The sequence below is a fragment of the Trachemys scripta genome, chromosome 1 (assembly GCF_013100865.1).
Source record: "Trachemys scripta elegans isolate TJP31775 chromosome 1, CAS_Tse_1.0, whole genome shotgun sequence".
Taxonomy (NCBI): Eukaryota; Metazoa; Chordata; order Testudines; family Emydidae; genus Trachemys; species Trachemys scripta.
Window position 1 is genome coordinate 310393273 of NC_048298.1, and position 14729 is coordinate 310408001.

Sequence of the window (14729 nt, forward strand, 5' to 3'; positions counted from 1 at the left end):
GCTTGTACAAAAAGTGGCATCTGAGCTCCAGACTGAGCTCGAGAAGGTCCTCCAAATACCTCAACATAGGCTATTGGACATCTTGCAACCCTCAGCTCCCAGTTGAGTGGTCCTCTCATCAGTAAGGCAATTATGGATCCAGCCAGGGTAGCATGATACACTCCTGCCTCATGCAATCCCATTCCAAAAAAAGGCAGAGAAGTGCCATTTCATCCCACCTACCTCTTGTTTGACTACTGCTTACTAATCTCCCATGTGTGGAATACACATAGGGACCAGCACTCAAAGGAAAAGAGTGACTTACCTGTAACTGGAGGTTCTTTGAGATGTGTGGTCCCTATCTGTATTCCAGTATCCACCCTCCGTCCCCTCTGCTGTGAATCATGACAGGATTCACAATAAGAGAAGGAACTGTAGAGGTGTTGGTCCACACTGCCTCTTATGCCCTCAATTCTGAGCAAGAGGACAAGCTTTGAGAAATAAGCTTTGCAGAATTTTAAAATAGTGTGTGCAGAATTTTTAATTTTTTGGCGCAGAATTCCCCCAGGAGTAAGATACAGAGAATCAAATCTTTCCTCCATTTCCCCCCCTTGACTGATGGAGGTATTTGACCCAGCATTTTTCTCAGTAACTGTGGTCTGCCCTTACATGACAATACTTATTAGTTCCTTTTAAGAGGTCTCTCTGTATTCATAACACCTATTCAGAACTCTCAGCCCAGATACTCTAGGACGGGAGGCAGTGACACATTGCTGAGAAATTGAGTTATTTTATTAAGGCATAAATATATCAATGCTGCTATGCAGCCTGAAGTATTTTGACCTGCAGATGTTGGCAAGTAAAGAGAAGGAACTGAGACAAGTAGTTTCTGTGTGTAGGCAGTGTGCTGTAGAGGTTACAGTCCATTTTTAGAAAGGGTACTTTAAATAGCAGCTCTAACAGCAATTCAAAGTTAAGGTACATCTCATGGTGTTTTAATCTTTAGGCACTGTCTGAAAATGTCCCCACAGCTGTCTGTGCTATTGTGTTTGCTTGACTTTCTTTAGATGATTACACAGAGCCTTGTCTAGTCAGGTATTATTGTGTGACAATGGAACTAGCATGAATTCAGGCACACTCAACAAAACCAGCTATGCTGTAATGGCTGTATTATTCTGTTACAATAGAGAACAGCAATTGCATGACAATCAGAAACTCAGGTGAAGAATTTTGAGTGAGAGATGGAATCAGAGCCTCATTTAGTTAGGACAGAAACTGACAGAAGATTATGCATCTGATAAAATATGAGATCCCAGTGGTTTTTTGACTCCCACAGGTATTTCATTGTTGTAATGTATGCAAAGGAGCCAGAGAAACTGATTTTCACCAAACAATTCCCTGGTTTTTTTTAGCTGGTTTTCGTTACAGTTATGTCATTGTTTTTAAGCACAACTTTGATATCTACGTCCAGGGCTTTTGTTTTCTTATAATGCCATATTTCAGCCTAGGCCACTACAATGACCTAAGTTCAAAGCCCACTGAAGTCAATGCAAAGACTCCTATTGAATTCAATGGGCTTTGGATCTGACTCCAGGTTTCCAGCATGCCGAAGCAGGGGTGGTCATGTGTGAATGCACATGGGAAGGTACAGCATCCCCAAGGAGCTACAGCATAAGCTTGAAGGGCATTGTAGCCTTGCATTTTCAGAATTTCCATTTTTAATTGGGATGGCACTTTGATAGAAAATGCAAACAAACAGTTACTGTGTGGAAGTGTATCAAGTAGACCTTGGCAAGAATATTGACATTAGTGAGAAATGTAATAAATAAGATGTAAAATGGTGGGTTTTATTGTAGCAAATTTGCACTTTTATAGCACCCCTTGTCCAAGGATCGCAAAGTATTTTACAAACTTTAATTAATGATTTACTTAAGTATTAAGTTATTCTGATATAGCATTTTACCTTTTCTGCAGTGAGACATTGGTCTATTTCTCCCCACTCCATTTCCCCTCCCAGTCTAGGATCAGCCAGGATTTAGAGTATCACATAAAATGTACCTTTTTTCAGGAAGGGGAGTAAAAGGTTTGGTGCATTATTAGTGCAAGTTGGTGGAAGTATCAGGGCTGCATTCGGTATGCTGTCCTCCCAGAGGAGATGGCATTTCAGTGAGCCTGGTGGCATGTGAAAGCAGATAGGAAGAACTGACTTACAAAGTATCCCTGGAGCCAGTTCTGTGTGTTGGGTAGTGGTCAGACTGCACTGACTAAAGACTGGGCAGGCAGTCTGTTTTGGGGAGCCTCCATTGTCCTACTCTCTCAATAAAGAGTAACTGAAGGGGTGAAAGCTCTTGTGGTGGGGTGGCTGGGGGATGAAGGGAGAACTCCAAAAGAACAGGTGAGCAAGGAGCACAAAACAAGTGAACATACTGATGTATACGGGTTGCTTCTGATATTATGCCAGTGAGAGATGAACCTCCCATTTTAGACACAGCATATTATTTCCAAAGGCATCTTGGTTCTGTGTGGTAGAAAACAAAACACTACGTGAAGGAAATGCTAAAGGTCTGACTCAGACCAGCTAAAGCAAGGGAATTTTTCTGTCTCGCTGTGGCTGTAGTCGTCTTTCTTGCTCTGTATGTGTGTGCGTGCGTGTGCGCACGCTTGCTAGAATGTAATTTGGTTCCTCGAGTCTCTCATGCTATTAGTTATAGCTGAAACGTTTCTCTGGGGAGCCATATAATTTCATTTGGTGGTTGGATTTCAGAATTAGATGTCGTTCTCTCTATCGGCATCAGATGAGTTGAATCAATCAGGTTCCAAGAGACTTAAATGAACTAATTCCACCAGGTGGAGTTAGTTATAATGAGGTAAAGTGCAAAGAATATACATAATGATGGAATACTGTGACATACTGGGGCACAATCCAGGCTAATGAGCAGCTGTGTCACCCCGGCTCTGTAACCTGGGGTGCACTTTACAATGCCTTGCTGCTACAGCCTCCTACCTGGACTGCTCACAAACAGCCTCTGGCATGTGTGTCACTGCCAGCTATGTCTGTGGGTGCTGCAGCCAGCCAGCCTCACTGTGGCTCTTACCAGCCGGGGCTATGTGGCAGGGTGACCCCAACATCCCCCCCAGACCCAGATCTTCCCCCAGAAATGTCTGTCCTGTACTGTCCAGCCCTCTCCTAGCCAGTACAAATATATTAAATCTGGTATTCCTTTAAAGGAAAAATATGCCATTTTATTATTTTAAATAGCTATCCAGACACTTCAATTTAAACACATTGGCTTAGCTTAGAGAAAGCAATAAAACAAGTTTGTTAACTACAAAGAGAGAGAGATTTTAAATGAGTACAAGTAATGAGGCATAAAAGTCAGAATGGTTACAAGAAAAATAAAGATAACACGTTTACTAGCATCTACTTAAGAAACTAACTTAGTTGCAAAGCAGACTTTCTCATCACATGCTCCAGCAGATTACTGCCCAAACTCTCAGGTCTAGACCCCTCCAGAGTCCAATGGCTGTTTCCTTTTGTCTCCTCAAGAATGAGGTGGCAGGGAGAAAGAGGGGTGTTTTGGGGTGTCTGTCCCTTCTTTTTATAGTCCTGTCCCCCCTCTGAGAAGCATTTCCAGCTGGGAGCAAGGCTACAGGCAGTCTGGTGAAGAAAGGAAACTCCATGCTGTTTCTTTGCTAAGATGTAGATTTTTGTCCCTGCTGGCCCCCTTCCTTGCCAAAGAATGGCCACTTAGCAGGGAATGGTCCATTAGCCTTGTTGACACCTGGCTGAGGCGTCAGCTTGCCCTTTGTCTCTGAGGAATTGGTTTAGCCACTTCCCAGACTTATCTGGGAAACATACTTCAGACATGATTTCAGTATATGTTCATAACGTTATATACAACACTGCTATGTGCATGTTGCCATATTATTGATCATCAAATTATGAGTTTTTAAATGATACCTCACAAGACATACCTTGTACAGACATTATTACAACAACATGTAGGGTATGAACACAGGGATGCATTCTGTCACAGCAACATAATAGTGTTTTTATCTATCTCTACCTAAACTTGGCTGAGGACTTAGCCTCTCCCAGGTTGTGATGCCATTAATAATATCTTTATTTAGCATCTTTTGTCCCCAGGTTCCATTCCATATGACTTTACTAACTATATGTTATTAGAATCCTTTTACTCACCACTGAAATGCAGCCACCTCTGGATGAAACTATGGCAGCTGGGCTGCTAGAAGCCCAGTAGTGACAGTAGGTCTGCTTCATGCTCCTCCCCATCCCACCCCCAAAGAATCTGCCTGTGGGGCTGCGGGAAGTGCTTACAAATCACCGCTCTGCCCATTTTTCTCAATCCCCACCTTCCTTCCCTATAACTTCCCTTTTATTCTTCCATTTCTCTCTTCAGTCTAATGGGTTACATGGTCTGCTCCTTAGCAGCGCTGCTCTTCCACAGCCCACATGTGGTAATTTAAGTGACTAAGAACTTGTTTACAATGGGGTTTCACCTGCCCAGCTGCAAACCCCAGTTCAGATATGTTTTTTGCCAGTGCAGCTTACTCTGGTGTAAAACAGAGTTGGATACGCTAGTGTAAACCATGTCTACATTAAGTAGCTTTCCCTGGTGGATCTACATCAGTGACTGAAATTGCAGTGTAGCTGAGGTCTTAGAAAATCAAGAAGACCCTGAAACTGCAACTAACAAGTGTCTAAAGGTTGCAACCCCGGAATGATTGTACAGTAATGCAATGCTTACATTAAGTGCTTTTTTTGCAAGCAACCAGAGAGAAGCAGCAGCATCCATTGTGGAACTCCCTGTGGGCCAATGTTCTATTCACAAAGAATAATGGAGAAAGATAAGAATGTGTGTGCCACAGAGACAGCCATTTAGGGGATTGCTGTCTAAAATAAAACCAGTTAAACCTGAGATGCAAGCCTCCTTCGAGGAAATAATAAAAGGTGTAAAACTCCTGGCTGCTAGAATGATTAGACTTGAGGCCATGCTCAACTGAACATTCAGCTACAGTACCTGATGCAGATAAGAGACTTCAGGTGGTTCAAAGCAAGGAGCTTGATTTGCTGAAATAAGAGAAGATTGAAAAGATTCCCAAAACGGATAAGAAAAGGGGGGACCCTTAAAAATATACAACTTACCTAGGAATGTGATGGATTCTCCATCACTTGAAACATCTAAATCAAGATTTAATGAATTTCCAAAAGAGATGCCTTTGCTCAACCAGAAGTGCTGGGTTTGATGCAGGAATCCATGGGTGAAATTCTATGATCTGTGTTTTGCAGATCATTCTAGGTGATCATACTACTCCCCCGCTCTCCCCCTCCCCACCCCGGCCTTAAGATGTGTAACTATATATGGAAATGCTGCAGAGAACTCCTGGGGAAAGAGGAAGACGCACCTATGCATTTAGACTGAGCATGCCATGTCCTGTTTACACAGTCGGCTGCACTGTCTTGCCATAGGGATATGGTTATCTTGCTGCATGAGAACCAGGGTCACGTAAGGTACGTCTATCAGCCAGCAGCAAAGAGCCTCTGAGCCCAGGCTCATGGGAAGCGACAGACTCAGGCTCACGGGGTTCATGCTATCGTGATAAAAATAGCTGTGTAGATAGCGCTCTTAAGTTATGGCTCAGGCTCTAAAGTCCATCCCCTGCCCCAAGTTTCAGAGCCTGAGCTCCAGCTCAAGCTGCAGCGTCTACACAGTTATTTTCAGTGCAGTAGCATGAGACCCAAGAGTCTGAGTCTCTCGACCTGGGCTTGGAGGCTCAGAGAGCAATGTAAGGGAGAGGGTCTGCTAGATGATAATACGGGGGCACTTCTCTGTCTCCAAAATGCTTTGTGAACATGAAACTTCACCATATCACTCTGATGGTGAAGTGATATTTTTCCCTAGCTCACCCCAGCAAGTCAGTGACGGAGCCCAGAGTTCTGACTCCCTGTCTCTGGCTGTAAATGCCGGACAACATCTCACAGGTCAAAATCGCCTCCCCACTGTGGAAAAAAAAATATCATAAAAAATAATGGGCCACTCCATTGAACTCACCCAGTTTACACTAGCTGAGGGTCTGGCTCATTGTTTTTAAAAGACTTGAGCCAATGTGTATTCATTTTGAAGTGATACAAGGTATAGTTCTCACACTGTAAACTATAAAATGATGGCATATGGGAATTATAATTCTTTGATAACTATATATAAAAAAGTCATATTGTGCTTATCCTAGTAAGGATCTTAAACTTGCTTAATTCCTGTAAGAGACAGATTTATGGTGATTCTCTGTGTTCAGTCCTTATGCATATACACACGGGTTCTATCATAATTACATTAAATGCAATGTTATATTAAGCCTAGTGAACCTTTTGTAGATCCGCTATGCATTGTAACCGACATGTTTCAAGGTCTCCTTGTTCATCACAAGATCAAATCTTTTTGTTTTGGGCAGTGGAGTCACTTTAATAAGTATGACATTATAAGTAAGCCTGACTTCACAATTATTTCATATAATTTAGATGCAAATTAGGACCTCACATTCTGGCTGTCCTGTGATTTGTTCTTCTCAGTTAGTTTCAGTTTACTGGTTTTCGTTAGTGTACAGTGTGGTCTCTTTCAAGGTCATTTCTGTGGTTTTTATTTCATTCACACTACCAAGCCCATTTCTACTGTACAAATGTAGGGCCAAATTGTCCCGGACAGACGAAAGTCGGCACCTGTGATCCAAGCCCAGTGCAGGGTGGCACTCAGAGGAAAGCTGGAACCACCCAGTGTAGGTAACTGGGCATGGTCAGGTTCTGCCAGCCCCTGTAGCAGGAACTGTAGGGGATTCTGTGACAGACTGGTAATGAGCTGTCGAGCCTATCACATGAAGGTCATCAGTTTGAATTCAGCTCAGGGCGAGAGTGATCAGAAGATACTACCATTGGTTTCCAATGTGAAACGAGTTGGGATCTCTGCCTAGTTCTTCATGGACAAGTATCCTCCTCCTATCAATCACCAGCCAAATTAGGCACCATTTGGCTCAGGTTTTGGTAAGCTCTGTGGAGAGGCCAAAAATAGAAATTGAACAACATTAAATTGATCCCTTCAGGGCTGCACTGAGGCACTTGGGCAGGGCAGTGTGTGCAAATTTGCAGTGCCGCTGTCCATGCTGTACCTGGCTTTTATTGTGTAAAAGGATTCCATTTTCCTGAGCTGTCAATTCAGCAGTTTTCGCAACAGTTACATTTACTCTGGGCCAAATCTTGCAGTTTCTTCACTTGGGCAAAACTCTGACTGAGGTCAATACGAATTTTGCCTGAGTCAGATCACAAAATTTGGCTGGAAATTTGCAAACAAGCCTTAATTGCATGCTCAAAAGCTAAGCTAGATTGAACCTAGAAAATGTGATAGTATTATGGATAACTCAGCTCTTTCTTACACTCTCTCGCCATATAGTAATTTTTACAAATTAATGCAGCAGAGATTTTTTTAATTTAAACTATGCTGTCACCTTTAGTAAACTGATTAGTCAGAACATGTTGTTTGCTATTCTTCTCCCATTCAGGCTGACTTGGAATTCTTTTTGTTTCAAATAAAACAAACACTGCCAGCAAATATTATTTAGGAATCTTGTTTTCCATTATCTGCCTATTGATGATTGTTTAAAACAAAATTAAATTTAATATTTCCAGCCAACATGCATTTGAAATATATTTTGGTAGCTTGATTATTAAATTCAATACAAGTGGCAGACCTGGAAATCAAAGAGATGTGTGCATCACTGCAGGGTTGTTTTACAGAAGTCCCTTGCTCATCGCTGATTTATTCTTTTGATGTAAGGCATGTAAAAGGATGTTTGTAGATGCTGTTTCTCTTCACTCTTGACTTGAATGCAGAGGAAAGTACAAACTAAGGAAATATCATATTATGAAATCTGCCCTAAGACTGACCCTGTGGCCCATCTCCCTTGGGGCTGGGAAGTCTATACCGACACATTACACATTCCCGTACTCAAACAGAAACTAGGAAGTGTTGATGTGTTTTGAATCTTTATAGCAATTACTACAGCGACACGAGTAGCAGCACCACCAGAATTAGAGCTCAATTGCTTTATTCCATTGGAAAATCCAACTCTGGGAGTTCAGTATTTTGCGGTTCAAAATTTTATCAGACAAAAATTTGGCATCTGGGAGCCAAATCCTGGCTCCAATGAAGTCAATGAATGAGAGTTTTACCATTGTTACAGGAGTTTAGTTGTTGGATGTTACCCAAGTTTTTAAAGGCAAGGGGTTACCAGTCAAACACATTGCACTGCTCACACGGTGCAGAGTGGTTGGATAATAAGTAGCCAATGAACAGTTTCTGACACCTAATACACCACTTTCATGGTATTTATCCATACAGGATAGCATGTGAGATCTCTACTGAAAGCTTGTAATTTATTAATACTCATAATCATTACAAGATGCATGTACAGGTAATATTTAAGGAATAATGTAACTATATTGAAATGATGCCTTATAGATTTAGAGTAAAAGTTAGTCACCAGGGAATCAGATGACTCGGTGATGATCCATTTAAGCAGGAGGGAGTTGTCATCTCTCCCTGGTTAGTCTGTAATTGTCTAGCTTTGCCCCATTTCCGAACAGTCAATGGAAAACCATGAAAGATAACTGCAAACAATTGAAACCACTTGGAGGTAAAAAGGGAACATTATACCAGACCAGAAATCACCCTGGCTGTGAGTAAAGACAAAAGACTGATTCAGTATATCACAGGGTAGAGAAAGACATTTTGCATCCATTCACTGAGGAGATATCTTGGGTGGGGGGGTCATGAAAGGTTGGATCCTGGTTCCTGGGAAGCCAGCCAGCTCTGCAACAGACTGAACTTTTCGGGTGGGGAAAACCTATTTATTAAATAGGAAGGGTCATTAATAAGCACAGGCCCTTATTCGTGTTGTATGATTTTGTTTTCTGTTGTCACCATTTGTTTCCATTTCTCTTGTCTAGTGGAATCCCTATTCTTAATTAAAGTTTCTTTTGTTTTATTATAAGTTTTGTTTTATTATAAGTGCTCACAAGTACTGTACATTATACAGGAGTGGTGATATAAGGGTGGTAAACTGGGGTGCACTGTTCCTTTTAAAGCAGGGGATGTGGGATTTCTGTGAGTAGCCAGTGTCGGGATGGATATCACAGGGGAATATTTCAAGGGGACTGCGACCCATCGATTGTTAATCTGCAAGGTAAAGACAGGATTGGCATAGCCCAGAGGAGAGTGTTTGAGTGCCTGGCAGGCTAGTGGTGTTAAGGAGCAAATCCCCAGCTAGCACAGGTAAGGCTCCCTCATGCTGGAGGCAGGAAGTAACAAGGTGGTTCATAGCCTGGGTACCTTGAGAACTATCCCAAGCAGTCCCAAGGCTATTCTGACTCACACTTTTCAGAACCAAGGATCCATAATCAACAGCCTGAGAGTCCAGTACCCCACAAGCTAATTTTAAATGAGCAGCAACAAAAAAATAATTTGGACTATTTTTTTTCCTCCCTTTAACTAAAACTTATTTTTTTACTAAAATGTATCCAGTGAGTGTCTGAACAGAAGAGACTGATGGAGCCATTCATGTAACTATTTTCCTGTGAAAACCAGCAGTTTAACAATACCCTTTCTGTTACAGATTGGCTGTGATCGTAGCCAAAACTTGGTGGACATCTGTGGAGAAAAGAAATTCCAGGCGTTTGTCTGTGACGCGTTGTCTGTGCCAGTTCGAAATAGTTCTTGTGATGCCTGCATCTCCATTGCTGTAATCCACCATTTTTCAACAGCAGTAAGTCCACTCTCACATCTGTAGATCTCACAAGAGGTCACCAGCTTGTCCCATTGGAAAGTGAACGGCAAAAGAGGATCTCGAAAGTGGGAGCGTAAGGAAATGGGAGGGAAAGAAAAGAGGAGAAGGTATGGACAGGGAGGATGAAGGCCTATGGGGATGGATATAGCCACTTCATCCCTTCTGATTCCTTTCTCTTCTTGTCTCCTGCAACACCTTCCTCCTCAAAAACTTTCAACACTTTCCCTGCTCCCTGGCATTAAAAGGATCATAAGGTGAAGAGATGTCACATGTGGGGTGGTTGATAAGATCGGCCTCTGCTGCATCTTTATGTTGTTATTATTACGTAGATTTAATATTTGTTTAGATTACTTAGACTGTAAGCTCTTTGGGGCAGGTATCATCTCTTTGCTATGTGTTTATACAGTGCCTAGCACAATGGGGTTGATGCCTCTAGACACTACTATAATACAAATATAAATAATAGTAATAATTTGTATTGCAGTAGCTCCTAGAATAATCTGTCAGAAATTAGGGCCCCGAAGTGCTAGGTTCTGGACGCACTGCACACATCAAACATATAATCATAGAATATCAGGGTTGGAAGGGACCTCAGAAGGTCATCTAGTCCAGGGGTAGGTGACCTAAGGCACACGTGCCGAAGGCGGCATGCGAGCTGATTTTCAGTGGCACTCACACTGCCCAGGTCCCTAGCCACCGGTCTGGGCAGGAGGGGCTCTGCATTTTAATTAAATTTTAAATGAAGCTTCTTAAACATTTTTAAAACCTTATTTACTTTACATACAACAATAGTTTAGTTATATATTATAGACTTATAGAAAGAGACCTTCTAAAAACGTTAAAATGTATTACTGGCACGCGAAACCTTAAATTAGAATGAATAAATGAAGACTCGGCACACTGCTTCTGAAAGGTTGCCGACCCCTGATCTAGTCCAACCCCCTGCTCAAAGCAGGACCAATCCCCAACTAAATCATCCCAGACAAGGCTTCGTCAAACCTGATCTTAAAAACCTCTAAGGAAGGAGATTCCACCACTTCCCTAGGTAACCCATTCCAGTGCTTCACCACCCTCCTAGTGAAAATGTTTTTCCTAATATCCAATCTAAACGTCCCCCACTGCAACTTGAGACCATTACTCCTTGTTCTGTCATCTGCTACCACTGAGAACAGTCTAAATCCATCCTCTTTGGAACCCCCTTTCAGGTAGTTGAATCAGCTATCAAATCCCCCCCCTCATTCTTCTCTTCTGCAGACTAAACAATCCCAGTTCCCTCAGCCTCTCCTCATAAGTCATGTGCTCCAGCCCCCTAATCATTTTTGTTGCCCTCCGCTGGACTCTTTCCAATTTTTCCATACCCTTCTTGTAGTGTGGGGCCCAAAACTGGACACAATACTCCAGATGAGGCCTCACCAATGTTGAATAGAGGGGAATGATCACGTCCCTCCATCTGTTGGCAATGCCCCTACTTAGACAGCCCAAAATACTGCTAGCCTTCTTGGCAAAAAGAGCACACTATTGACTCACATCCAGCTTCTCATCCACTGTAACCACTAGGTCCTTTTCTGCAGAACTGCTGTCTAGCCATTTGGTCCCTAGTCTGTAGCAGTGCATGGGATTCTTCCGTCCTAAGTGCAGGACTCTGCACCTGTCCTTGCTGAACCTCATCAGATTTCTTTTGGTCCAATCCTCTAATTTGTCTAGGTCCCTCTGTATCCTATCCATACCCTCCAGCATATCTATCACTCCTCACAGTTTAGTGTCATCTGCAAACTTGCTGAGGGTGCAGTCCACGCCATCCTCCAGATCATTAATGAAGATATTGAACAAAACCGGCCCCAGGACCGACTCTTGGGGCACCCCATTTCATACCGACTGCCAACTAGACATGGAGCCATTGATCACTACCCATTGAGCCCAACTATCTAGCCAGCTTTCTATCTACCTTATAGTCAAGTAGAGTCCCTGCCTCTAAGAGTTTACAATCTAAGCAGATGATGAGAAACACGTGAAGACGACAGACAAAATGGAAGAAGGACATGATAGACAGAGAAATGACTGAGTTTAGTATGATGATCAGCAGGCAGAGCACACCAGCTAACCTGGTTCACTTCTGCTCCTCCCCACAAATTGTCTTCATGTGCTTCCTCCTCCTTATCAGCTGCTTTTGCATCTCCAATCACTTCCCATTGCTTGCTGCATGCTGTCCTAGGTGATAAGATTGCAATATATCTGTATTACAACTCAAAGACTTCCTTAGACAACAGAATCTCCAGTGGTATCACTGTCCCTGTCATTTTCCCACTCTGTGCAGACCCCCATAGAATTGTTCCACATTCTCTTAAGAATTTGGTTTGATTGTATAGACATCTATGTTTCATTTGGTCTAGTTACAATTAATGACATTTGAGAGGAAGACCCTGCATTAGGATGCAGGAGACATTGATTAAATTCCTGGCTCAGTCTGAGACTTTGTGCCTCAATTCTCCGTCTATAAAGTGGGGATCACAACACTTTGTCTGTCTTGTCTATTTAGATGGTAAGATTTTTGTGGCAGGGACTGTGTGTTTGTACAGCACCTAGCACAATGGGGCCTGTATCTCAATTGGCACCTCTCAGTGCTACTTGTAATAAAAATAAATAAAATCAATACAGTTGATGTTACCACATACTGTAGACAAAAAGTAGTTCCCATGAAGCTTTGGCCTAGCCTGTGTGCATAGTGGTTGACTACATTATGAATGAATTATTCCCCTGCCCCCTTACTCATCATCACCCACTAGTAGGGAGTATGCTCACTTTTGTCAGGCTAAGATCACATAACCAAAAAGTAGGATGGAAAAAAAAAATCTCCAGTCTGTTTCATACCTGGGGGTAGAGCAGGGAGGAATCATTTCTGTTCATTGCAGCAGTGGTGTTGTTGTCAGTTCCATTTCATTGTGTTCCTGCTTATGCACTAACTTCATATGTACTCATTGAGTCTTTTCATTACTAGGAGAGAAGACTGGCTGCTGTCCGTGAATTAGCCCGGCTCCTAAGGCCTGGCGGAAAGGCACTCATTTACATCTGGGCAATGGAACAAGAATACAACAAACAGAAGTCAAAGTACCTTAAGGAAAAGAGAGCTAGTAAAGGGAAAGAGGAGGAAATCAATACAGATGTGGCCTGGGGATTGTTCTGTGATCAAATGCATGACAACGGTAGCCAAGACTCAGCATGTTCTGACCGAGTCCTTAATGACTCTAAGGACAAAGGCGGCAATGCAAAGCAGGTAATTCACTCCAAGCTGCCTGTTCATACTAACAGAACATCCTTTCATTCTCAAGATGTGCTGGTTCCCTGGCACCTGAAAGGGGGCACTAACAAGAAAGGGGAATGTGTCAAAGCCCTTCAGCTTCCAGCTGGTTCTAAGGAATTTCAAGAATTCAGTCCTGTTTTCCACCGCTATTATCATGTGTTCTGTGAAGGAGAACTGGAAGCAGCCTGCAAAACCTTGGATTGCATAAGAATTCAAAAGAGTTACTATGATCAGGGAAACTGGTGTGTGGTTCTTGAAAAACAGTAACCCGCTGCACTTCCTCCTGTGAATCTGAAAGAGATGCTATTTTCAGCCTAAATCTTTGCCTGTGATAGTACTGTGCAGAGGCATTTTAAAACCCATCCTGCAGTTGTTACTGCCTTTAAAATTGTACAATAAACACAGTTATTTTAAGACATTAGCCAAGGTTAGATGCTGGTTGTTGTCTCCTTGTGTTACTAAAATTATGGTAAAATTTGATATTAACAGAGAAATTTATTTTATTTTTCACAGTAGTAAAGAGAAAGAAAGAGAGAAGGAGTGAAATTCTGACCATGTGAAAGTCAGTGGCAAAACTCACATTGACTTTGGGGGGCCAGGATTTCATCCAGGGCATATACTCCACTCTGTTACGCTAGTTTTATGCCAGTGTAACTGAACTTGCCTTGGTAAGGGTAGAACACTGCACTGCACCGGGATAGTATTGGAGCAGAGAACCAAGGCCATTATCAGGAAATTAACTTTGGTGTAACGTTAATGGTTGGTGAAGTAGAAAAAATGTGCAGTTAGGCACTTTGGCAGAAGATGTTGATGGGACACCGCATTGCTAAGTTCTCATTTTCTTAGGCTTTGTTTTTAGTAATGTTTCTCTTTAAATTATCCACTATTGACTGTTCCTTGGTGCAGCTTTAGTGGTGGGAGCCGGAATATAGACTGACTGCGGACATTTTAACCACTGTCATCTTTAGACCTAACGATCTATTTTAGCACTGCTACTATTAGTGGATCTGCAATGGTGGAAACTGTAGGCAGACCCTTGGAAACTTTTCACTCAGCATCCAAATGCTAGAACTCAGTATTTCCCTAAGACTAAGAGAAACTAGCAGTGGTCTCTCAAAGACACTGTTAAAGGTAGAGGTGAGGAGACCTGATGGTGTCAGTCCCTAATGCTAGGATGCTGGTAGTAGTAATATTTATGTTATGGTAATAACTAGAGGACCCAAGTGGGCTTAGGCCCCCACTGTGTGCATTACTGCACCTCCTGAAAGAGTTTTCAATCTACATACACAAGACAGTCAGGGGGTGGAGCAGAAACAGAGTCATAGAGAAGTGAAGTGAGTCACCCAAGGAGACATAGTGGTAGCGGTGGGAGTAAAACTGAGGTCTTCTGAGTCCCACTGCAGTGCCCTAACACTGGAGCACACTGCCTTTGTAACAGTAATATTTGTGCTATAGCGTAGCATGTCCTGTCTCCAGAACACACCATTAACTCCTTTCTTTCCTGGTCCAGTTTGGGGTTTGTCTGCCCCATCACAATGAGTAATAGTTGTAATCTGTGAAATTCATGGCTGTTTCAGGATAGTCTAAAGGTGTCTATACA

At 42.5% G+C, this 14729-nt stretch overlaps 1 protein-coding gene across 6 annotated transcripts in view; it reads left to right on the plus strand.

Annotated features, from left to right (window-relative positions):
• The window catches only part of ALKBH8 (alkB homolog 8, tRNA methyltransferase), an 86359-nt gene extending 72799 nt beyond the window's left edge, over positions 1–13560 (plus strand). For all 6 annotated transcript variants that reach the window (XM_034758850.1, XM_034758851.1, XM_034758848.1 and 3 more), the window contains 2 exons: positions 9661–9810; positions 12827–13560. In XM_034758850.1, the coding sequence (XP_034614741.1) occupies positions 9661–9810; positions 12827–13396 (720 nt within the window). In that variant the 3' untranslated portion in view covers positions 13397–13560. The remainder of the gene's footprint in view (positions 1–9660; positions 9811–12826) is intronic.
• The last annotated feature ends 1169 nt before the right edge of the window (positions 13561–14729 follow it).